The 26,188-nt window shown below is 48.0% G+C and overlaps 1 protein-coding gene across 2 annotated transcripts in view; it reads left to right on the top strand.

Annotated features, from left to right (window-relative positions):
• The first annotated feature begins 1,751 nt into the window (after nt 1–1,751).
• Nucleotides 1,752–26,188, top strand: part of DGKK (diacylglycerol kinase kappa) — a 55,620-nt gene continuing 31,183 nt past the window's right edge. The window contains exons 1-2 of one of the 2 annotated variants that reach the window (XM_060249564.1): nt 1,752–1,996; nt 25,820–25,930. In XM_060249564.1, coding sequence (XP_060105547.1) covers nt 1,802–1,996; nt 25,820–25,930 — 306 coding nt within the window. In that variant the 5' untranslated portion in view covers nt 1,752–1,801. Of the gene's footprint in view, nt 1,997–21,750; nt 21,868–25,819; nt 25,931–26,188 lie in introns of those variants that run through there. The other variant, XM_060249565.1, reaches the window with a different exon arrangement.

The following is a 26,188-nucleotide window of genomic DNA, read 5'->3' as shown; positions in this document are numbered from 1 at the left end:
ATTTATCCAAAGTAGCTACTACTCCCAAATGGTGCTTTTACAATCTCTTAACACCTATCAGGAATCTGAGCCTGTGTGTTGATGTCCTGGCCCACATTAAGCACCCTGCTAAAAAGCAAGAGGGGAGCTCAGATATATATTTGCACCTCCCTTAAGAACATCAGAAGATCCCTGCTGGAATAGGCCAAGGAAAGCCATCTAGTCCAGCATCCTGTTTTCCAGAATGGCCAGCCAGATGCTCCTAAGGCACCCAAAAGTAGGGCAGCAAGGCACAGCCCCACTCCCCCAGTAACTAGAACCCTGCCTCCCAGCATGAAGGTGCCATTTTGTCACTGTGAACAGCCACCAAAGGGCCTTTCCTCCTTGAATTAGTGTGATCCCCCGTTCATGCCATTTCAGCAAGGGGCCATTATTACACCTTGCAAGTGTGAATTCCAGAAGTATGTGAACAAGTATGCCCTTTTTTGTCCCTCTGCCTATTATTTTGTGTCGGGGTCTAGTTATGATGAAAAATTAAACAATTTTCTTTACGGCTTCCCTTTCTCCACCCCCCCCCCCCTCCACAACTACAGCCCCCTTAGGCGTCCTTCTCTCTTTCCACTGGCCACTCAAAAGTGCCTTTCCTCGCAGGGAATCTGTCGGGCAAAGGGAGCGGGCTCCGTTTGAGACCTTAAGGTTGTGTGGTGGCGGCCCCGTAAGAAGGAGAGGGGACATTTCCACCGCAGGTTCGTCTCTCTAGTGTGATTGTTTTGTGGGCGACACAATTCTGCATACGGATTAATGCGTTAATTCGGATTAAAACCGAGCCAGGCATCAGTGGGTGGGAAGGCAGCTGGGGTTCCTCTCCGCACTACGGCCTGACTCAGATGTGAGGAGGGGGCGGGGAAGAGGGGTTTTGAGAGGGGGGGAGGCGACACTGCAGTGCTGCTGGGGGCGGCTGCGTGCGCGGCGCTTCCTCGGCGGGAGGGAGGGAGGGAGGGAGAGGGGAAGCAACACGTGCGGCGGCGGCAGTGGGGCTGTTGCTGGGCGGCCGGGCCTTGGCGCCGCCGTGCGTGGGGCTTCAGTTGTGCTGCGCCTGACGGGCTGGAGGAGGAGGAGGACGGGCACGCGCGCTCCCCCGCGGCGCCGCAGGAGCCCGGCGAGGCGGATCGCGCGGAGCCAGACGGCAGCAGCAGCAGCAGCGTCGCCTTGGTCCCGGCCGGCCGGGAGGCAGCAGGTAGGTAGAGGCCGGGGGGTGGGCTGGACCCCCGGGGACGCGACAGGGCGAGGGAGCGAGAGCGGCCCACGGCGAGCAGGCAGGCAACCACCTGTTTGCAGGCTCCGGTGCAGTTGCGCGGCGCGGCGCGGCGGAGGAGGTGCAGGTGGCGAGTCCGCCCGAGCCCTTCTCGTGCAAGCAGGCCGGCCGGCCGGGGGCTCCTCAGAGCAAAGCAGCTTCTCTTTCCGCTACTCCGAGGGAGCGAGCGGGAGGGGGCAGCGTCAGAGCTGCCGCCGCCGCCGCCGCCGAGCACGCTGTTTACCGACCGAAGGCGAAAAAGAGGAAGCAGCAGCAGCAGCCGCCGCCGCCGCCGCCTGGGGCGAGCGCTCTTCCGCAGCAGGAGGAGAGGGGTGTGCGGGCGGGCGGGGGGCCCGGAGGAGAGGCTGCCTCGGAGCGTCTCTAAGGCGCTTCAGCCCCCCCGCCCCTCGGCCAGGCTCCGCCTCCTCGTCCTCTCCCCCGCGGGCCGGAGCCTGCCTCCCTCCAGGGCTCTTCTCTGTCCCCTTTAGGCGCGGGGCCCGCGGGTCTCCACCCTTCCTCCCGCTGAAGATGGCTGAGAAGCTGGCTCCCCCGGGGGAGCTCTTCTTGCGCAAGGGCCGGGAGTCCGTCTCCTCCCTGGATCTGGACCGCCTGACGCCAGGCGAGGCAGCCGGAGAAGAGTCCTCGGACAGCGAAGGGGAGCAGGAGGGCAGCTCCCATAAGCTCATCCGCAAAGTGTCCACCTCTGGCCAGATGAGGACCAAGGTAAGGGGAAGACTGCTGGAGGGGGGGTGTCAGTGAACAGAACTGCTTGGCTGCTGGAGGGGAGGTTGGTGTGCCTTTGGGTCAAACGCTCTTCTGCACAAGACAGTCGACCAGGGTCTGTATCTCAATGGTGGTGACTCTGAGACAGGTGCTCTTGAATTGGTCAAACTCTCTTCTGCATAAGACAATCGACCAGGGTCTTTATCTCAATGGTGGTGACTCTGAGACAGGTGCTCTTGAATTGCTCATCAGCGCCATTGGTCTGCTACATGCTTTCATAGGAAGCTGCTGGCATGTGCAAAACTCTCCCTGTGTGGTGGGGAGCCAGTGGAAGTGGTATGGTGCTGGTTCTGCTGGACAGCTATTTTAAACTTGCCCCAGAGGTCTTCCTGCCAGGTGGATGAAGGTAATGTGATGAACAGCCCTCCTGTGGGTTGCCAACAATAAATCTTAAAATGGAAGTTCATTTGAAAATATTGCCTGATAAACCACATTCGTCATATTAGGATTGAATAAACCTTAACTAGTACAGAGAGCTGGATGTCCATCTTTGAGAGTATCCCTAAACAGACTCTCCCCCTTCCCTGAGTGTTTCACTGCAAGTATCCAGAACTGACCTGTGTCGGAGTCATGCTGTTGGGCTAAGACTACCAAGAATGGATTTGGTCACGCTGATCTTTCTTTCCTTGTGGACCCGAAAGAGCAGATAGCTTTACTCTGCCTCAATGGAACAGTTTCCCATTTCCTTTCCATTGGAGGCTGATGCGTGTGACTGATGATTTAGTACCAGACGCCATTTCCTAGCAAAATTCTCTCTTCAGCAAAGACTTAGAATTTATCCTCTCAAATATAAATGTCTCCTAAGAGACATTCTGTGAGAAATGAATGGGCCACTGTGGCTTCTCTGTGTCTTCTCGACCATCTGTGATCACACTTGCAGATCTGCATTAGATCGTTTTATCCCTAAATGGATTCTGAGATTAAGTAGAATCAGCCACAAAACCTCTAACCATGTGCTCTGGCAAGAAACCACTTTAGAATTTTACTCTTTTCTTCATTGCTGTTGAGGTTTTAAAAAGAGGGGTCCAGTAGGGTCTTCCTCTGATTTAAAAAATGCAGTAGTCATTTGGGCTTGGGTCTAAGAACAAATTCTGTCATATAACAATGCCTATGAAAAGTGGAGCTGTATCATAAAGCAATATTCAAGGTGAGAGTTTGCAAGCAAAATCTCTGTGCTGAAAGATTAAGTCCTGATCGTTTGTGCCTTTTGATCATTTCCTGCAAAACCTCAGTGGATTTTGTGATCCATGGCTAATGTTATTTTGTGGAACAGCCAGGTTCAAGTCCAGCAGCACCTTAGAGACAAACAAGATTTTTGGGGTATAAGCTTTTGAGAGGCAAAGCTCGCTTCATCAGAAATGAAGTTATTTTGTGGGTATTCCTTGTGAAGAAAATAGTTAGGTTGAAATGATCCCTTGTTAGCCAAGGCAGCTGTACCTGTGTAGTCTTCCTAGGAGAGAAGACTGCAGGAACCATGGAGAATACTTTAAGATGCTCAGAAAGCATTTATGAGCCAGAGACATGATAGAGAGAAAAGCAATTGGAGGAAGATGTTTTATTGTTTCTTGAAGACAATAGGGGAAAGAAATCAATTCTGAGCTATTATAAAAATTAGCTGATGAGAGTGCTCTGAAATCCATCCCCAGCTGTTCGCAGCAGCCTTGAGATGGCCAGCATTATTGACAAATGATTAGACATTTGTGCGTGCAAAACCAGCATCTGCACTTTTGCTCATAGGGTGGACAGTGACAAGAGCATCAATTTCCACCCTTCAGGGCATGCACTGGTGTTCCAGTCTGGGGGAGCTGGTGTCTTATTCCAGCAGTCCCCAACCTTTTTGGCACCAGGGACTGGTTTTGTAGAAGACAGTTTTTCAACGGACTGGGGTGGATGGGGGTGATGGACTTTATTTCTATTAGTTTGGTGTGGTGGTTAAGTGCGGGGACTCTTATCTGGGAGAACCGGGTTTGATTCCCCACTCCTCCACTTGCAGCTGCTGGAATGGCCTTGGGTTAGCCATAGGTCTCGCGGGAGTTGTCCTTGAAAGGGCAGCTTCTGTCAGAGCTCTCTCAGCCTCACCCACCTCACAGGGTGTCTGTTGTGGGGGGAGGGGAAGGCAAAGGAAATTTTAAACCTCTCTGAGACTTGGAAATTCAGAGTGGAGGGCAGGATATAAATCCAATGTCATCATCTTATTATTACTACTACATTGTAATATATAATGAAATAATTATACAACTCATGGCCTGGTTGCAAACAGGTTACAGGCCAGTACTGGTCCATGGACCAGGAGTTGGGGACCCCTGTCCTATTTTATCCCTGAAGTTATGACTACAGCAACTGAGGAACTAGAGACTCAGTTTGGGCAAACTGGTTTGAGCATTTCTATGTGTGGATGGATGGGAGCACAGCTTGCAGCAAATTGACAGATGAGGAGTTAAAAACTGGGCACTGTTAAGCATGCTGCAAAGGAGTGGCATGGGGAGGGGGGAGTTATCATGAAAGATGCCAAAAAAGCTGGCCAAGAAAGAGGTACAGGGAGCTGGAATGCTGAGCTCCCTGTTCGTTTTCTAATAGCATTTTAGGCTTGTCGCTTTTCCCGAGGGTATCCTGTTCACATTGGGAGCCATCTGGAGTAGCTCCCTTAGATAGGGTGCTGATTCTTTTCAAATTGTGTGCAGTCTCTTAACTAAGGGCAGGGCGGCCCCCTTGATGTTTCCAGTAAAGGCAGGCTAGGGTTGAAAGGGGAGCTGTTTTGCTCCAGAATCAAAGCCAAGGTGAGCTAAGGCAGTTTTATTCCCCTGCCCAGCCATTTCATTCCCCAAGATTTCTTCTCTCTACATGCTGGATTTTATTCTTCCAGTATGGCCCAGCTTGCTGGGGGAAAAGTGTAGGTGACTGGGGAAGGCAATGGCAAACCACCCCGTAAAAAAAGTCTGCAGTGAAACGTGAGAGCAATATCACTCCAGAGTCGGAAACACCTGGTGCTTGCACAGGGGACTACCTTTACCTTTTTATGGCCAAAAATAGGATTGAATAGTATGCCTGCTTGTGAAGACTCCTATGAATTGCATGATGAGGTCCACTTGGAAAACAGGTGTCGAGTGTGCATCTGGCCTGAGGATTCCTTAGTGGGAGATACATGTCAGTCTTGTGATGAGATACCTGAGTCCTTTGGCCTTATGAAATATGAGTTCTTTCCCCAAAAGGCTTAACAAAGCTGCATCAGTCCTTCTTAACATCAGCAGATCATCTTAGAGTCAAGAAAGGTGTTTGTAGATCAATTTTTCCCCATGCAGTTTTTGAAGAGCATGGCTCCTGAACCAGAACCATGCAAGCTCATCTGTCTTTAGAACGACCATTCTTGTCCCTACTGAATGTCTTAAGAATGGGTGGAATTCTCCCATTCAGTTTCTGGAGTGTGCTGTAAGGAGTAAATTGGACAAAGACTGCTTCATGATCCCTCCTTGTTCAAATGTTTGTCCCCAAGCAGCAATGAAAATTGAAACAGCCCTTTTTGGCCCTGAAGGAGTCCTCACTTCAGTAGTGGCTCCTGCTTGTGAATGTGGGGTCCAAATAAAAAATACACCACTTTCAAGCACAACAACACAACAATAAGAGTAATTTAGTGACAGTCATACACAACAAAACACTAATTCCAAATTTACATTCCCAATATATGGATACACAAATTCCAGAAATGAATTCTACATATATTGACACATACATGGACAATGGTGGGTCGATCCAAAATGCACCATTTCAAATCTTCATCAGGTCCAATATGAATGGATAAATATATAGTCTTGGTATCACTTTGAAATGGGACCTTTAACCTGGACTCCAGAGAGCTTATGATCTTAATAATTGTTATCACTTTTGGAGTGGGGCCAAAGCAGGCTCTAAAGAGCTTGTAATCTTATAATCAAGAACTTGTGTTTGTATGGGAATCATCACAAACATTCACACATAGCTGAAGCCTACACTAATAGCCTACACTTACATAGGGAAAGATTCTCCTCAAATGTGAATGTAGGGTGGCACTAATTTGTGGGAAACTTGCTTAGAAGGGGAAACAAGCTGGCTTGAGGGAGGTGCTTGGATGGCTAAGGAATGCAATTGTGATGGGCATGTCACAAACTGTGGCTAATCTGATGGTAATGCCTAGGGCATCTGTATGCATTGGTGTCTTTTTTTTTAAATTTTCATTGAAACTTATTAGTTTTTAAAATGTAGATCCCTACCACTCAGCATAACAGCTTTTCAGGTGGTTTATTAAAAAGTTCATAACTGAAACAAATCAATACAATAGCCATAAGAAATCACCTGTTTGCAAGCATCAGGAATGGTTGATTTGCTTGGAGAGGTGAGGGTTTTGTTCATTAACCTCATCTGGAGAGATTTCAGTCAGTTTTCGAGTTCACCTTCCTGGATAGCTTAATGTTCTTAAAAAATTTAGCTACCTCTTAGCTCACTCATGAGTCTAGATCTCTTACGAAAAATTAACTAGCTCTGGGCCTGATACAAATCCTTAGTGTTTTCCAATGCTTGCTTCCCTGCATTGTGGGAATTGTTGTTTTCCAAACATCTGTGTTCTTCAAAAAAACAGGAACCTTTAGTGAGGGACTTATTTAAAAGCTTTTTGTTAGTTTGAGTATTTAATGCTTTTGAGATCCATTTATTAGTGGCTTCTCTCAAGGAATTATTAGAGGTTGGTGAGGCAGCCCTTCCCCCTGCAAAATCCATGCTGCCTTTTCCACCACAAGGCTTGCTTGCTGATATGTTTAATGATTCTAGATTTAATAATGTTCATCTACCCACTAATGTTCATCTACCCACTGAAAACATGTAAGGGTTAATGAGCCTGTAACTTTCTTGTTCCCCATCCCAGCCCTGAATTCCTTTTAAAAATAGCTGATATTTTGGTGATTTTCCTGTTCTTTCGGTTGAGGATGACTTTTAACAATTTTTTCCCTGAAAGATCAGCATTTTCATATGTGTGTTTTTAAGGATTCCCAAGCTAATACTGTCATGCCTTGGTAAATTTGTCAAGTGGCTTTAAAGCTTGACCCTTTGTCCCTTTTTTGAGAGAAAATAGTGGGGTGAATGTGGAGCTGTCTCCCCAGTATCTTCCAGAATTAATGAAAACCGTTCATTTTGCAATCATTCTGCTCTTTCAGTGTAAAAGTTTCATTCTCCATTCCAGCCTTCATTTGTTCATTTTGTTTATGTGCTCAAGTAACCTTCGTAAGTGAGAAAAAATTTCTGGGATGCTCCATATTTATTTATATGTAACTCTGATAAAATAATGATGCAGGAATGCATAAACATGCTTATCTGCAGACCAAATAGAAGGAAATGTGTAGAAAGAAATCAGCAGCTTTTTATAATCAAAGAGGCAAATTATGCCAAAATTCACAGCAATAGACCAACAATGAATTGGTATAAGAAAGGCTATTTGCATAACTAAAAAATATACAACTGAATAATAATGCAGTATTAAATAATACGTCCGCTAACAAGTAAAATCTCTGCCACCCGAACACTGGTTCTTGTGTTCTTCATTAAAAGTGGCACACAAGAGAGCATAAAAAGCAATAAGCATACACAGAAGCAGCCTGCACATTTGTTTTAAACACACTGGCATACATTTGTGCATAGTTCGTACTGGGATCACAGGCATCTGTTCTCTTCTATCATTTCCTTTTCAGTGAAGCCTGTCTAAGAAACCCTTTTAGTCCCACACCAATCTTTTCCTGTCCTTCCCTTCACATACAAGTTATTTTATCATCCCACCTGGCCATACCCTATACCTCAGATATTGAATTTTCTTTTTTAAAAGAGTCATATTTAGTTCTAGAACCATAGGTGCTGAATAGAATTGGTTCTAGACCCCTAAAGGAGACTATATTTGAATGAGACAAAAACATATTCTGTTGGAGCTTTCAGGTTCTCATCCCGTCACCAACTTTGAAGAGCCAGGAACCCATGAAATATGATGCCTCCAACTGTCAGTTCAGGCATCTGAATTTTTTAAGTATCTGAAAACATATTTTAGGTTGCCCTCATTAGATAGCTGCTCTGAGGAGCCGTTCATGGCCCAAAAGTGAATTGGAGACTCTCGTAGGGCTGAGGATTCTGCAGCTGCACGTCCCTCAGTGTATTGCCTGGCGATGAGTCACCACTGCAGTCTCCAGCAGCGAGAGAAGCCCGGTTGCTTGCAATTGCCATCTGCCTGGGCGCCACAAGCCAGAGCATTTTTGCTTGCACTCTGGAGGCTTTTGGGTTAACCAAGCTTTGTCGAAGCAGAGAGACTTGGCGATGAGACTCCACTGCCCTGCTTCACCTTGCTTCATCCAGGCCTAAAGGGAGGCGTGCCAAGGATATTCCCAGAGCACCTGGCCTGTAGTACTTTTGTGAATGGGAGGCAGAGCAGCGACTGAGCGCTGCTGCTGGAGTGGCACGGCAGATGAGTGCTCAGCGTAGTCTTTGAAAGGGATAGAAGGGATTGCCTGGACAAGCTCTTCCTTCTCTTTGGCTGCGCCAGGCGAGGAGAAGCTGTTCCCAGCACCCTGGAGAGCGCTACTGTAGCAGAGCGAGGCCCTCTGGCAGCAGCTGCAGCTGAGCTGCGCTGAACTTATTTGGGCTCAATCGACAGGAGGAAGTGATGAGCCTCCTCTCCATCTTGTGCCCTGCCCTTTCTCCCAGGAGCTGGGAACAGTGATTTAGCCTCTCAACAGCCATGGGAAATTAGGTTAGCTGGAGCGAGAGTACGTGTGCAACTTAACTTACCCAAGGGGGCCACCCAATGAGCTTTGAGGCTGGGCTGGGAATTGAGCCAAATGCAGTGCTAGTTTTCCTGTGCTACATTTGCTTGTTTTCCTGCACAAAGCCAGACTGTGAAATGGGGTCATCACAAAATGCCACTTTGAAGATGACTTAGGCAAACTTGTCCCCTAAGTAATATGCAGAGAGCACTTTTCAAATGTATCTGAAGCCTCTTGGTAACACTGTGGAAGCTTGTGCTGTTATAGCCCCTGTGAGGAAGCTGAAACTGGCCGAGATCACTTGAAGGAGAGGCCGGCTCCAGGTGTAAGGGTGGGGGATTTAAACAAAGCAGACTGGCTCTTGGGGTGAGAATGGAGAGAACCTGTGGCGCTCTTGGGAAGCTGGGCAAGGAGACATTGAAGGGGGTAGTGGTGAAGGACGCTGAGACCTTGTTTCCTGAGGCAGCCCAGGGTCTGTATCAGGACTGAGGGGGGGATAAAAGCACTGCAAGCAAGATTTCTGGCATTGACACAGATCCTTTGTTACAGCACACCCCCCCCCCCCCAATTAGGCTGAGGCTTGCATGAGAGCACTGCGTGGGTTACAGGTTGAGCTGAGATTATTCCCAACTCACTTGCTTTACCATTACACTATGCCAGTTTTAAGTGAGCAGCCAATTATTATTTTGTGGGCTAACACCTGACTACATAGAAGCAGACACACTTTCATGTTACACTGAGTGAATTCCTCTGGCAGAAGCCAGGGCTTGTGGCTCAGGTAAGTTCTTGCTGATTTTGGGAAGGTTGGAGGGAACAATAGCAATTCATAGAATGCCCCTCCACTCCCTACACACCCCTTTCACTTTCTACTTCTGGGATATGAAGATTGTCCAGCTAAGTGCCTCCACTTTCACCAAGAGCACTGAAGAGGCACACCTGGGTACTTATTTATTTACTTCATTATACCTTTCCTTTCTCTTCAGTGGGACCTCAAAGTTGCTTACATTGTTCTCATCTCATCCATTTCATGCACACAACCCTGTGAGGTAGGCTGGGCTGAGAGACAACGACTGATCCAGGGTCACCCAGCAAGCTTCTGTGGCAGATGCTCATCCAATGCTCTAACCACTACACCACTCAGATTTCCTTCTTCAAATAAGCCAGTGGACACTGATATTGGACAGTAGTGTTAAGGTGTTGTTTTTTAACCGCTCAAAGTGTGATACTATTTTGTGTGGATTTCATTCTTCCTGTAATTCCCCAGGATCAATTCTTTCTCTAAACTGTGGAGTCTTGTGAGCAAAAATTCTACTTCGTGGGCTACTGGTATTAAAGTGAGCAAGTGACTTGGTTACTGCATAATATCCTGGTAATTTTTTTAACCTGGTAATACCCAGGTTAAAAAATAGTGAGCTATCTCACACTAACTCAGCTTAGAAGGAACACTGCCCAGGATATGTCCAAAATCAGATTCTTCACGGAAAAACTACTAAAATTATTAAAAGAAAATCTGCACATTGAAGTCAATATAAGCAGATGCAACTTGTTTGGATAACATCATTTGGCTTCCTTTAGGAAAGATTTGGGGACTTTTCTAGCATGGCATTCCAAGCTCCTCTGGTAATACCCAAGTTGTCTTAGCCTTGTTGATGAGCTCCTTCTAAAGTTCCAATAGAAGTGAAGGAGACCAGGCAGGGCTGGCTGCCCCCTCCCCAAGTCCACCTGTCTTTGCCCCTGAGCTGAAAAATCCCACACTCTTCCTGTGCAGATGCTCCATAGGGGCAGGTGTGTTTTGTGAGAAGGACAAGGAAATGTACAAAGACGATGCGAAACTGGGCTCCCCTCCTTTTGGAGCAGTTGCCAGGGGAATGGGAGGTGGACTAATAATAGCTGGCAATAGCCCCATTCCTGCACTTAATGAGCTTGGGGCTCCAAGGTTGTGTCCTTGCTTTGAAGAAGATTCCCTCCCCCACCCTGTAACATGGGTCTTGGTCTTGCAGTGGAAAGTGGCAACTCAATTAGTGGTGTCTCAATTGGAGGCCCAGGGGAAAGGCAGCTGGGCAGGGGAGCAGGCTGCAGAGACAATTACATCTCATCCAGTCAGAACAGTATTCCAGAGTTCAGACCTTTTCCTCCAAAGGCTGGCACAGGTAGCTGCGGAGGCTGGCCAGTCGCATAAACGCTAGCTGCTGACCATTTTAGCAGAGCTGCCAAAGAACTAGGCCCAACTCAGCATATTTCTTGTCATCCCTGCACATTTCCTGGCCCAGCTGAATAGCTGGAGCATCCATCACTGTGTGTGGCAGTGTCATTACTTACAGTGCTGTGGTAGGCTCTGGGTCTGCCTGTACTTCTCTGGGGCCAGGCCTGAGTGGCAGCAGCCCTGCTTCTATGGTAGATGTAACAGAACCCTGCAGCCAGAGAATGGCCCTCTTGAACTCAAAGCTCAACCTGTTGTGAAAGTCAGTGCATCGTTCAGTTAAAGTAGAGGCTGTTCTGTCCTTCCAGGCATCCCTTAGAAATCTGTTGTGACCCACTCTAACTTCCAAGTCCACCTCTAGGTCTGTATCTGGTTTGTAGAGTGAAATTGGAAGTCCATAGAATTTTGAGTGTTTCCTCAGAGCTTTGGCTTCTGAAACTGGAGAATGTTGTTTTGATGTTATGCAGTTTTTAAGCCTTCCTGTTGCTAACAGAAGATGCAGAAAGCAAGACCCTGAAGAGCCAACAGGTGGACCAATGAGCATCCCCAGTTTAAGCCAATATAGCCATTTTGGAAGAAACACATGAAGCTGATGGCTGGCTCTGTGGAGGTGCTGCTTTCCCATTCTTTGTTCAAGGCTGTGGTTGGGCCTCCCTTTCCCCACTATTGTTCTGCCATGTTGGGGATCTTGTAAGTTGTGGCAGAGTGCTGTTTGGAGGGATGCAGAGCCTCTAGGTCCATGTGTTCATTGGATGGAAACAAAAGCTTCTTACTTGCTCTTAGCTCTGAACTCTTAACAGCGCTGAGGTTTAGTGCGGCATTGTGTTGTAACCACCACCTCCTGCCAAGTGCAAAGCACACCCACCGCATTCAGCTTCCTGATGGGGAGGCGGGTTGAGCTGACTTGCAGGCAGGGAAACCAAGAAGTCCGGGCAAAGGCAGAGAAAACTGCATTGGTGATCCACCTCAAGTTTAGAGCAGTTCCCAGCTGCAGCGGGATCTGACTCCGCTGCCGAGTTAGAAGGCTTACCTCTCCCTCCCATGGCTTGCAATAATGAGGTTGAAGAGGCAGTGCGCCTACTCTGAAGGTTTGCCGTGGCGTGCAGCAATTAGAGGAAGCCGCAGGCCTTTCTGTAATGGGCTTTATTGTGCTGTTGGAAGGCTTGTAGGAAGCCGTTTATTATGCAGATGGAGGGAGCAAGGCTAGCGATAAATAGGGCTTATTAGGCACTTGGCTGCTATGCGAGGGGCTATCGGTGAGCACAGCTTCCCTGTATTCTCAAAAACTCAAAGTCGACATTGTTATTTCTCTCTAGTTCCCGAGGCATTTCCATGGATGGATTAGCAAGGAGTGGGGGCTGATCACCGCCAGAAATCTGAGCTTGTCACATATGAGTTGGGGATAGAAATCCCCATCACATTTATTTAAATGTATTGGTGAGTTTGTGTTCACGCAGTTTAAGCCCACGATGGCCTGACCGCTTCCCCAAACTCTTGTGAGAAGCACACTGCCTTGAACTCAGCAAAGTCTGAAGATATGTAGAGAACTGAATAAGCTGTAAGGAAATCATATCCCGACTGGAATGAAGCCTAACAAGAGTTTGGCAGTTCACTCCAGCATGAATAGGTGAAGGTGCCTAATACAGAGTCAGAACACTGATCCATCCAGGGAGTATTGTTTGCTCTAACTGGCAGCTGCTTTCTTGGATCTCTGCCAGGGAGGAGCCTGGAATAAACCTCCAACCTTCGGCATGCAAAGCACGGTCTCTGTCTTCCCTTTGCAAGTATTTTGGCTCTTCCTTCTGTTGGCCAGGCACTCATGAGGGTGGGCTGTTCCTACCAAGCATATATGCCTCTTGTTTTTTCTTGTGCTGGATAGAGCAACAATTTCAGTGGCAAATTAAAAGCAAAGACCTCCCCCCCCCTCCCCGCTTCAAGAGAATTGGGCAAATGTTATGAAATGTACCTTATGGTTTCTTTTGGAAGCCTCAGTCTTGGCCCTGCTGTACTGAGTGGGGCAATTCTGCCCTCCCTCGTACATATGACAGTTGTTCCTCTGCTATATGGCAAGGCATCAGGGGCTGTCTCAACTCTGTGTGTGTGGCGGGGGGGGGGGGGGGGAGAGCTGGGACTGCGTCAAATATAGTCTCCTAGGAAACCTTTTGGAGGAGGGGTGTGCTGGTACACCAGGCCATGTTTGAAGTCTGGGTAGGATTTCCTCTTGGCCAGCTACGCAGTCTTCCTGCATTGCTTACTCTGGGGCCTGGCCATTTCTTCTTCATGTCTTGCTGGGATGCAGTGACCAGGGTGGCAAACCTTGCTGTGTTAGGATGTTGTCATGGAATTGGAATTCACAGTTCTGAGGTCATCTCAATGACACAGGTGTTTTTGACTGGCAAGGAAATTTCAGAGCAGGACTGAACCAATAGGTTGTTTGTTCTATTGCAGATGAATAAAGACAGCTATCAGGATAGGCTGAGAGCTTTTGATGTCACCACTGAATAGCAAACACTTGGAACGTGACTGTTCCTGGTCCTCTTTCTCCCCCCCCCCCTCGCCCTTACTTCTTACCAAAATCTATAAAATGAAAACAGTTTTGCAGATGAGATCTAAGAAGGGGTTGGAGGGAGGTGAGCATCTTGAGAAACAGGATTTTGGCAATCTCAAGCAACCGCCTAAAATGACCAACTATGTGTCATGATCAGAATACATCACCCTGTCTGATTTAGGTGTGGGTAGGATGGAATACAGATGGAGGAGGGGGAGGCACTGTGCCATCATCAAAAGAAAGATTATCTCTGTTCAGAGAAGCTGTTGGAGCAGAAAGCCTAGGGCTTCAAAGGGAATCAGCAACCCAGTGAGGAAGTAGAAATTGCTGCCTCTTCCTCTTTGAATAAGCATGTTGTATGTTGAATGAATGGAAGATTCAAAACAGGATGGCAGGCAAGATGGATGAGGAACCCACATCTATAGAGGTCCAGTGGTGTATGCCTCCAAATAACTCTTTATAGACTCTCACAACCCAGAAAGCATCTTTTCCATGGTTGAGAATCACATCTCTTTTGTGGTATTGCTTCCAAAACACTGACACCCAATTGAAAATATAGTACATGTTTCCAGGGTCATGAGATCACATTCCCAAGCATTTTGTAAGGATACAGGGCTTAACCACATGTGAAATTTTCTACATGTATTCTTACAAGTACTTGTAATTGTACACTTATATCTGGCTGGAGCATTTCAGAGGTCCATCCAGACTCCAAGATATAGCATTTATTTGCTCTGCATGTTTTTTAGCATGAGCTGCTGCTGCATTAGAAAAGACATCTCCTCCCCCACCCCCATACCGCTGCCAATATGGTTAGCCCAATTGCCTCAGTGAGTTGCCAGAGTTCCTGCTGGATCCCTCTTGATATTCTTGGCACAACTCAGCAAATTCTGTAGGAAGAGAAGGTGCCCGGGTGGGGAGTCTCTGCAACAGGTTTGCAACCTTTTGTCAGGTCAGGGCTGGAAAGCAATAGCTTTTCTGCCCTCTAGCCACTGCAGCACTACAGTGCAAAAAGGATGTTGACAGGGCACTTCTCCTTCCTTGTGAACATATGAACATATGAAGCTGCCTTATATTGAATCAGACCCTCGGTCCATCAAAGTCAGCATTGTCTACTCAGACTGGCAGTGGCTCTCCAGGGTCTCAAGCTGAGGTTTTTCACACCTATTTGCCTGGACCCTTTTTTGGAGATGCCGGGGATTGAACCTGGGACCTTCTGCTTCCCAAGCAGATGCTCTACCACTGAGCCACCGTCCCTCCCCGACGGTGCCACTTTTTGTGCCACTCAGCCTGTGTCAGGCACACTGAGAAAGATCTGGTAGTGGGCAGCAAGGAGGTTTTCCCTCCCTGAAGTGGCAGCCGTTTGGGATGGAAAGGAATGAAATCAGTGAAACACAATTTTCTCAGATTTGTCTCACCAGACAGGTGAGGGTAGATGTAGGAAAAGGGTAGATGTAGGAAAGGGTAGGTAAGGATAGATGTAGGAAAAGGTCACATGTGGTTAGGCCCCTGAGGCAGGTAAGTAGGCCTAGAACTAGCAACACACTTGGGACACAACAACAGCCTTGTAATGAGACACAAAAGGATTTCCAGGGTGCTACTCTGAGGCCTCTGGTCCTGCAATGAGGGAGACCACATCCCAGTGCACAAAGGGTAGATTTTACTAGAATCTTCTCAAAGGTACCGTGCTGATAGTTTTCTCCACTCCTTGCAGGTTCCCACAGGAACTTGAATTTCCTTTTGTTGGAGCATGGCCCTGCTCCTCTGACCGTGTGACCTCTCCCCCTCCCCAGCATGGTGGTGGTACTTCTAGGCCAACCCAAGGGCTATTTTTAGCAGTTCCTCCTCGATAAGATCACACCCTTCCACCTCTGTTTTGTGCTGCCTGGAACTGTTATGAATGACTCAGCCGCTGCGGCTTGTGATCAGCAAACTGAGAGTTTCCTCCTTGGTTTGCCTGCTGTCCTACTTCGAAGTCAGAGTTCGCTGTGTGTTGTGCCACTGCTTACTGCTTCTGTCATTTGGGCATCAGGGTGAGATGAGGGCCAAAACTTCTCTGAGGGCCAAAATGACATGCTCAGTCATATGAATGTTTTCCTCAAGAGAGGAAGGGGGGGTTATCCAAAGCAGCTACAGGAACCATCAGTGAAATGGAAGTTCATGCAGGTGAGAAGGGATTCCTTTTTATTTTCCTGTGGGCTGTTTTTGTTATCAAAATGGAGGCCTTTGGATTCCTTTATGGCCTCGTGGAAGGGAGGACAGAAGTAGTTGTATCTTTCTTTCCCACAGGGATGCCATTTTTTTAAGAACTGTACATAATGAAAGAGGGAAACCCCCTTCCTTTATTTATGTGAACTGTGACTTCCTGTTAACAGATTTAGCTTTAAGAACATTCAGAAAGATGCTTCATGTGTGGGTGCCCCTTAGGTTGTGGGAAAGCTGTTTGGAAGAGTCCATATGTTGATGGGCTGTAGTGTTGCCATGCTTCAGCAAGCGGGCTTTTTGAACCTGGTGATTTCTGCCCTTGAGTCCTTGAAATCTATGTCATGGTACTCATTTCCTTCCTCACTGATCTACCTCCCCTGAACCTGGGATTTGATGAGGCTCAAGGCATTGTGTTCTTGGCTGAGGGACACCAGCTATGGCAATATGAGTGAAAGAGACCTTGTTCTGCAGAATCTGGGTGTCCTCATCTATAGAAAAATGTTCACTTCTGTTGGGTTTAACTTAAATTTTGCAACATTTGTCTGGAAACAGCTTGAGAGAAGGAGGTAGGCAGGGAACGGAAGTTGCAGAGTGCAGAACTGGAAATTGCACCAATGCTTCCTGTGTCAGGGAAAGAGAGTAGCAGGGTTGTCCTGGAAGGGCCCTCATTCCATCCAGTCCAAACTGCTCTTGTTTCTTCCAGGGCAGACCTATGGGGAAAGATGGCCCTGAAAGCAGGGCAGAAGCTGACAGTGCATGGTGCTGGCTGGCTGAGCCCTGTGATGTCATCAAAAAATCTTTCTTTCCCCCCCCCCCTCTAGCCCCAAAGACATGTCCCATCAAAAAATTAATCAGGCAGCAAATGATTAGATAACACTCATGCACTTCAGAAAGATAAGAAAAATTTGGCAGCCCACCTCAAGCCCAGGAGAAGGGGCAGGACTGGTGATTGGGCCAGTGTTTGGTTTCTCAGTCTGTTATGGCAGGATTTGTGTTGCAAAGCTAGGCCTTCCCCCCCCGCCCCCGCCACTCCACAGCTGAAGGATGCACTCTGAGCTCTGCTCTGCCTTTCTAGTGTCAGTCCAGATTCTTGGTTGTCCTTCCTTTACACATTGGGGATCAGTCTGTCTGTTGTAGGGTTGCCAATCTCCAGGTGGGGGCAGGGAATCCCCCAGTTTGGAGGCCCTCCCCCTGCTTCAGGGTCATCCAGAAGTGAGGGGGGGAGGGAAATGTCTTCTGGGCACTCATTCCCTATGGAGACGGATTCCCGTGGGGTATAATGGAGAATTGATCCACGGTTATCTGGAGTTGGGGGGGGGGGCGGTTGTGTTTTGAGGTAGAAGCACCAAACTTGCAGCATAGCATCCAATGCCTCTCCTCAAAATACCCTCCAAGTTTCAAAAGGACTGGACCAGGGGATCCAATTTTATGAGCCCCTAAAGAAGGTGCCCCTATCCTTCATTATTTCCAGTGAAGGGAAGGCATTTAAAAGGTGTGCGGTCCCCTTAAATGTGATGGTCAGAACTCCCTTTGGAGTTCAATTATGCTTGTCACAACCTTGCTCCTGGCTCCACCTCCAATGTCTCCTGGCTCCACCCCAGAAGTCCCCAGATATTTCTTGAACTGGACTTGGTAACTGTCTCATTGCAACACTTGTCTACTCTACACCACAGTTGTGGACCAGGATAGCTTAAAGAGAAATACAAATCCATTCCATTGCAATCTGAAAGCAACATGCTAGATCTGCCCACTCAGGGTCAACATCAGCACAGCCTAAGCTGAAGAACAAGAGTTGGATTTACACCCTCCCCATCACTCAGAGCCTCAGAGAAGCTTACAATCTCCTTCCCTTCCTCTCCCCACAACAGACACCCTGTGTGTGGTAGGTGAGGCTGAGAGAGCTCTGAGAAGACATCTCTTGAGAGAACAGCTCTGGGAGAACTGTGATTGACACAAGGTCACCCAGCTGGCTGCATGTAGAGAATTGGGGAATCAAACCCAGTTCTCCAGATTATAGTCCACCCCTCTTAACCACTAAACCACTGGGCCCTAGTAGCTGGTGGGGCAGCTACTAGGGCCCAGGACTTCTGATGGGGCCCACGGCTAGTGACCCTCCCCCACAAAAAATGGAGAAATAACCAAAATATATCAAGCAGACAGATGGAAATCTTCATCATGCTCCTGAGGCCACATAGGAGAAAATAATTTAAAAAGTATGATGGGAGTAAGGTTTTATTATTACAATTATAATTCAAGAAGCATTTTAAGATAGATACTGAGCTGATATAATTTAGTACACTTTCAGGTGATGTCAGGGGTGTATGACATATGCAAATTAGTTGTGCTAATGCACTTCCTCACTTCTTTTTCTACTAAATGACCTCTGGTTATGGACAAAAACTTCCTTGTTCCTCCCTGCTTACAGTACTACCATGCAGAGCTGCAGGTGGGTGCTTGTGTTCTTATTCCCTCTTTTTTTGGGGGGGGGGGCACAATGAGCTCTCTTGCCACAAACACTCTGGAACTGTAACGGGATGCTAGGGCAGCCTGGCCATAATGTGTGTGTGTTTGTTTATTTATTCTACGGGATTTCTATCCCACCCTTCTTTGCAAGTGGGCTCAGGGTGGGTTACAATAAACAGGTTAAAACAGATAAAACAGTTCCATATAATTCCAATTTAATCTAAAAACTAAGCTTATTACTACATGATGGCAATCCATAATACAACAAAGTCCTGAGTGCATTCCGTGTATTCCGAAGAAGCGCTAGGACACTAAGCAAGTGGGCCCAGGCCACTGCCTAGGACACAATCAGTATAATGGGCAACAGGTTGGTATAGTGCACAGCATAGGTGGGTTAGAGCAGTGGTTCCCGATCCTTTTGGCACCAGGGACTGGTTTTGTGGAAGACGATTTTTCCACAGACCAGGCAGGGGGCAGCACTGGGGTTTTTGCTGCCCCATGCTGCCACCGTGCCCAATCCCCCCATGGGTGTCTTTAAATGTGGGGGGGGGGAGACTGGGGCTGCTTCTGCTGCCTCCCCGCTAGGTAGACGAAGGGGTAGACAAAGGTTGCTGCATTGCTGCCCCTTCTGCTTGCCTGGGACCCAGGTGGATGAAAGAGGCGGTGTGGCCTTGCTAGGCCACGCTGCCTCTTTCATCTGCGTGGGTCCTGTGCAGGTGAAAGGGGCGGCAGGGCTGCTTTGCCTCACTTCAAGGCAACCTCAGAACAAGGCTGCACTGCCTCTTTTGTCTGCCTGGGTCCTGGGTGGGTGAAAGGGGCAGTGCAGTTTCTCTGCCCTGCTCTCCAGCCCGGTTGCTAACAGACCACAGGCTGGTACCTGTCTGTGGCTTGGGGATTGGGGACTCTGGGTTAGAGCATAGAGGAGGCCAATGGAATGGGATACTCACCACCTCAATCAAAGGCCTGGTAGAACAGCTCAGTTTTATAAGCCCTGTGGAGTTGTAATAAGTCCCATAGGGCACTTGTCTCTATTAGGAGCATGTTCCAACAGGCTGGAACCAGAGCTGAAAAACTTCCAGCTCTGGTTGAGGTTAAGCAGATGTCTTCAGGGCTGGAGACTACCAGAAAATGTTGTTTTGACTAGTATAGAGCTCTTCAGGGGATGTATGTTGGTCCGGGACAGCATAGGGCCTTAAATGTAAGTACCATAACCTTGAACTTGGTCTGTTACTTGACTGGAAGCCAATGCAGCTGGCAAAGCATTGGCTGCATATGCACCTGTGAAAGCGTCCAAGTGGCACACCATTGCATTTTGCACCAGCTGAAGTTTTCAGGTCAAGTTCGGCAGCCCTGTGTAAAGCGAGTTACAAAAGCTAATGCGGCTGGCAAAGCATTGGCTGCATATGCACCTGTGAAGGCATCCCAGTGGCACACCATTGCATTTTGCACCACCTGAAGTTTTCAGGTTAAGTTCAAGGGCAGCCCTGTGTAAAGTGAGTTACATTAGCCTAACCTGGAGGTGACCATTTCATGGATCATCATGGCTGAGTTGCAGGAGGAAAGGGAACCAATTGTCTGACCAGCCAAAGATGGTAAAAGGCCAATCTGGCAACAGTTGTGACCTGAGCCTCCATTGACAGGCATCCAAGGTCACTCCTAGACTCCTCACTATTGATTCAGGCATTAATGATGTCCCACCAAGGGTTGGGAGCTGGATTCCCAATCCCACCCCACCATGTCTCAGGCACAGAACTTCTATCTTTGATGGATTTAATTTCAGCTGACTCTGCATAACCAACCAGCCACAGCCTCCAAAGGCATGGCTAAGACATCTGGGATGGAGTCCAGATGGCCATCCATCAACAGATACAGCTGGGTATCATCAGTATACTGGTGACGACCCACTTCAAATCCCCAGATTAACTGGGCAAGGGAGCACATGTTGCTGTTCAATAACATCAGGGAAAGAATTACCCCCTGAGGGATGCTGCATACCAATGGATAATGTGGAGAGACCCTATCCTATCCTCAAGTGCCACTGTCTGTCCCGACCATGGAGAAAGGAGATCAGCCATTGCAAGGTTGTCCTCCATATTGGTGAGGTAGTAGGTCATGACATCATCATTGACCATGTCAAACACTGCTGTTAGGTCAAGCAACAATGGCAGCACTAACCCACCTTGATCCAGATGTCTCCAGAGGTCATCTGTGAGAGTGACCAGCGCCATCTCCATCCCACAGCCAGATTGGAAGCCAGACTGCAATAGGTCCAGGATAGAAGCATCATCCAGGAAAACTGGATGCTGTTCTGCTACTGTCCTCTCAGTTACCTTGCCCAGGAATGGAAGGTTCAACTCTGGGTGGTAGTTGGCTGGAACCATGGGTCCAGAGCTGGTTTTTTCAAGAGCAGTCTCACTACTGCCTCCTTTAAAGTCCCTGGAAAAGTCTCTGAGGGGACAGAGATAAGTTGACAAGGTCTCGGTCACACATGCCAGATCCATGTTTTGAGTTGCAAAGTAATCTTGCAGAGTAGAGGTCTTGTAATTAATGGACCTGGCATTACACAGCATCAGTGTCAGAGAAGGGTACAGCTTCCTAGCTCCACTACCGACATGTCTCAGGAGGGGGCAAAGGTTGGAAAGGGACTGAGTATAGCAACATCTCTGTTTCCTTCCTTTTCTGGATGTTGCAGGATCACTGCCTGAAGTAAGGTTGCCACCCCCCAGTTGGGACCTGGAGTTCTCCTGCAATTATAACAGATCTCCAGACTACAGAGAACAGTTGCCCTGGAAAAAAATGGCAGTGTCAGAGGGTAGATTCTGTGGCATCACATCCCTGCTGATCTCCCTCCCTGCCCCCAAATCACAGGAATTGCCCAACCTAAAGTTGGTGACCTTAGATTCTGAGAGTTGATATCTAGCTGTGCATTTGGGTGAGAGAGAGATCTCTGGTCTTGGGGTGGTCTGGCCCAGGCCAAGCATTGAAGCAAACTTGCTGTGTTGTGAATGTGGATGGATTCCATCAGCAATAGCCTCTCCTGGCAGATGTGATCCAGGAAGGCTCCTTTAGTCCTTTGTATGGTCCAAGCACTCCATGCAGCATTCTCTTTTTCCACCCCACCTAAAGGGAGGGGATGAGGTGTGGGATTGCACTGGGCTGTTGCTCCTACAGCTGTGCCCAAAGAGGTTGCACTGAATGATTTGCAGGCTCAGAGAGGCTCCTTTGGTCATGCATTGAGGGCTCCAAGCTTTTGTTCTCCTCTGTCAGTTGCAAAGAGCAACAGGCTCGGCAAGGAGCCAGGCACACGTCTTCCTGTTCTCACTTGCCTGTCTCGGTCTTCCTCTCCCAGCATCTCCTGCTCTATTTTTATCCCTTGTCTGTCCACCTGCTGCTTCCTTGACTCACTTCCTTGTCTACCTGCCGGGCAGGAAAGGCAGGCGTGGCTCATTTTGCATGCATGCCTCTGATTTGCTGGGAAGGCTTCATTGAGGAGACAGAGACCGGGCTTTGTGCTGTGGAGCCCCAGTCAGGCTTGTGCCCCTGGAACAATGAATGGCCAGGGAAGGCTGGAGGACAGAGGAACACAGAAGGAATGCGTGGCCAGAGGCTGTTGATCCTACATGGCAAGGTTTGGACAACTGAATGCTGCAGGGGGCTGAGCATTTTCCCTGCATGCACTCTCCATCTCCTTCTCTCTTTGCTCGAATGCACATTCTCAGGTGGGGAGGCTTCATTCCATTCGGGGTTTGGAGGAGCTGTTGCATAGCACTCTCTCCAAAAGTGATGCGCAGGATGTACCTGGCTGCGTTCCTGCCCGATACTGGTGACTCTCGAGGAATTGTATGTTTCTTGACCGAACAAAGCATGGTGGTTTTTAGCATGCAGTGGAATTGGGGAACTGGTCTGTGACTTTAGGGGCATGTTTGTCAGGTGTCCCCCCCTTGCTGCTTTTTTGTATTTGTTCACCCTTAGATGCCCCGTATCCATTTCCATAATGTGCAGGCATCAATGTAGAGAAAGTGCAGCAGCATACACTCACAGCTCCATCTCCTCTTTATTGTTCATATAATGTTCATAGAGCATCATGAAGCGACCAGAAGCTTTGGGAGAGAAGAGGTTCTGCTCAACCTGAGGAGAGAATGGGATGTTCCCCAAATGCAAACCCTGCAAACCTGCTGCATATGTAGCCACAAAGCCCTTTAAAAAGGAGGCACACTGCCTCCCACAATTGTCTTTCCAGCACTGGCTAGATTTACTTCCTACTCAGACCCGGGCCCAGGCTGCTTTGATGCCGGTAAAGGAGAGCTGAGGGAGGGAGGGACCAGTGCTTCCTGCACTAGCCAAAGTAAAGGAAAGAAACAGACTTTGTGTCTTAACCTGAATTTTCCTCCCAATGACTTTTGCTTGGTCCTACTTAAAATTAAAAAATTAAATTAAAAAGAAAAATAAAGAGCCCCATGGTGCAGAGTGGTAAGCTGCAGTACTGCAGTCCAAGCCCTGCTCAGTCATCACCTGAGTTCGATCCCAGCAGAAGCTGGGTTCAGGTAGCCGGCTCAAGGTTGACTCAGCCTTCCATCCTTCCGAGGTCAGTAAAATGTGTACCCAGCTTGCTGGGGGTAAAGTGTAGATGACTGGGGAAGGCAATGGCAAACCACCCTGTAAAAAAAAAAATAGTCTGCCATGAAAACGTCATGCTGCGATGTCACCCCAGAGTCTGAAATGACTGGTTCTTGCACAGGGAACTACCTTTACCTTTACCATTACTTAAAATAAACAAGGCTAGAATAATTTCTACCTGGGTTAGGTAAGGATTTCAGGGCACTTAGTTTGATGGGGGGGGGGGGGGCGGTTACGTCTGCTTTTCCCCACCTGCTAAAGACTTTTTGGTCAACCCTACAGGTCATCCTGTGGGAAGAATGCTTTGTGTTCCAGTTAAGGCTTTCACCCAGCTTGCATGCTGTGATCTGAGTAGTGCTCTTTTGTTTTCAGAATCCTTAGGGATGCAGGGAAATGTGGGTTGCACCAGATGGGGTGTTCTGGGTGAGCCAAACTCTATAGCTGACAGTAGCTGGTCTCCACTGATACAACACAGGGGATATACACTGGTGTTTATGTGGACAACTGGGCAATGTGTTTTAGGGTGTTATTCATTTAACTATTAATGCCTCACTTTGCTTCTAAAGTCGCTTACAGCATTCTTCTCTGTTTTATCCTCATAACAAGAGTCTTGGGAGGAAGGTTAAACTGAGAGAAAATAGCTGACATGGAAGTAGCTGACTACCGTGGCAGAGTAGGGATTCAAGCCCAGGCTTCAGATCCTAATCCAAAACTTTAATTGAGGGTTACCATATTTTGAAAAGTGAAAAAGAGGACACATTTCCTGACTGACTACTTCAAACTATCGATTGCTTTGACAAATCTCATTTTAAATATCCCTATTCTTTAAGCTGGAGCGTACCTCCACTGGGGGGCTGTAGGGCAAAACAGGCTCAGCCTCCCAACCCCAAAAGGGGACATTTTCATCAGGTTTTTTTTTTTAAAAGAGCCTCAAAGAGGACAGACACATACACACAAAAAGAGGACATGTCCTTTAAAAAGAGGACATCTGATAACCCTACACCACCCTGTAGTGATATGTAAGGGAAAAGTAGGATACCACTCAATACCAGTTTTACAGCAGAATGTCTTTGTGAGGCATTACTTCATACCTAGCTTGAGAATATCCTGATGCCATCAGGTTGGCCACTGTGAGAAACAGGATGCTGGACTAGATGGTCCTTTGGCCTGATCCACAGGGCCCTTATCTTCTGCTCTCAAGTAATTCCCAGCTAGAGGCAATGTGAATGGTGTAGGCTGCTCAGGAATGCATCACCATTATCCTGTGCCAATCAAAATGTCTCTTTCTATAAAGCTGCCTGCAGTGGCATCTTTGTAAATTAAAGTATGCAGTGACTTTCTGAGTGAATGTTCCCGAACAGGGGACTCCCAGGTCAAGGAAAACCCAAGTTGCTGCCACGCTTTGTGTGTTCTTTTGCTGAGCAGCATGCTGAATTAACTCAGGTTAAAGATGGATTTATTGTTCATTCGTATTTGACACAATTAGCTTCCTGGTTAATTGGAGGAAGAGAGCTTGAGTAGGATTGTGATTTGCATCTTATTTAAATACCAATTGGATACTGCTGGAAGGCTGTGAGGTGGCAGCGAGTTCAAGAAGCAACTCATGTTTGGCAAACAAGGATTAATCCTCTGCAAACACAGCCTGGGGAGCTAAGCAAATAGGAACAGGGCAGGTTGCTTGTATACCTGGTGGGAAGGGAAACCTTTTTGGCCTGCCTTGGGCAAAAGTGGGAGCCCAGCAGCATTCCTCAAGTCCCCGGACTACCTGTGATCTCTCTATTGTTGAAAAACAGAGGGAGGAGTGAATCAAGGACCAAATTGCACCTCCTGTGGAGTTCCTTGATTCTTGGGCAAGCCCTTTCCTTTGTGCTGTGTTTGCCACTGAAAGTTCTTCTTTTGACCCCACCAAACAAAATATTCCAGCAAGCTGCAGTCCTGCCTTATACTATTACTAATGCTGACCTCGCTATTAATAAGCGTGCTTGGCATTTGTATAGCGCTGCAGAGGATTCCAAAAACGCCACCTGTGTTAGTTCAGCACTGTAATTCTTGACGCAGCCCCATGAGGTAGACTGGTGGTGTCATCCCTGTATTGCTGATTTGCAGCAGCTAATGCTGAGAAAGACTAGCTTGCCTTAAGCCACCTAGTAAGTTTGTGGCAGAGGCAGAATTTGAACCAGAGACTTCCTGATTTGTTTCTTTGAATCACTAAGCTGTGTACAGGCACCATCGCTCTCTTTGTCTTTCTAAACTGTGGATGGCAGCCCATTGGAGTGTAGTGCAGTCCTTCCTGGTAGCTTGTGCTTGTGAATTATGAGCTGATAACTACTACTTCAGTGAAGCTGGCTGATCTTCAAAGTTCCTTCCACCTTTCAAAGCAATGCAAGGATCAGGTTTTTCTGGTTAACGCTGCCCTTGCATTTTATCAATCTGCTGTTTCTGCATTTGCAATAAAAAACCCCTCACCTTTGTCCTCCTTTGCCCTGGAGTTGCCCTTGCTGATTCTAAAGGCCAAAGTCTCAAGCAGCTGCAAGGTGGGCAGAGGCATGGGTAGCTATCCAGACAGCCCTTTGCACCTTCTGCAGACACAGGGAACAGGCATTTGTCTTAGCAGTAGCTGTGTGCATGCACTTCTGCTGCTCTCTCTCAGGGTGAAGGCAGATTGGGACATCTCACGCTCTAGGTAGGCCTAGGGGTAGGAAGCAGGGCAGTCCCAGCAGTTTTTGCAATCTGCAGGCAACAGCCGGAGGCTGTGGCTGTACATAGGGATTCGTTAAAAGTGCACTGGCCCAGATTGCCACTGTAGAGTGCCAATGTAACAGCCACCAGTAGCTGGCTCACAGACTGAGAAAACAAAATATGAGGCAGTCAGTGGAGCCATGGGTGCTCTTCCTTGAAGGACTAGTGACCTGGTGGTGAGTTCTAATGCCAAGGAATTGGGGTCTTTCTTCATTTATCTGCAGAAGAGCGTGAAGGAGGGCCTCCTCTTGAAGCAGACAAGTTCCTTCCAGAGGTGGAAGAGGCGATACTTCAAACTACGAGGGCGGACCCTCTACTACGCCAAGGATTCTAAGGTAAGCCTGGTTCTTTGGGCACGGTGAGTGGCTCCCTCAGACAACTAGGTCCTTGCTGCCTGTCGGAGAGAATGTTTGGCTGATGCCGCTTCTCACAGCGTGGAGCTGCATTGGCAGAACAAGCTGCTCCTCCTGCTTTGTGATTTATAAAAGACCACAAGCAACCTGTCCTTTATTGATTTTTGCTACCCTATTTTGGGGAGCGGTGATCAAGCCAAGGGGAGAGAACGACTGCCTGTCACCTCCCCCGAGTGCTGC

This window comes from Heteronotia binoei, chromosome 11 (assembly GCF_032191835.1).
Source record: "Heteronotia binoei isolate CCM8104 ecotype False Entrance Well chromosome 11, APGP_CSIRO_Hbin_v1, whole genome shotgun sequence".
Taxonomy (NCBI): Eukaryota; Metazoa; Chordata; class Lepidosauria; order Squamata; family Gekkonidae; genus Heteronotia; species Heteronotia binoei.
This window is presented reverse-complemented; position numbering and strand designations above follow the sequence as displayed.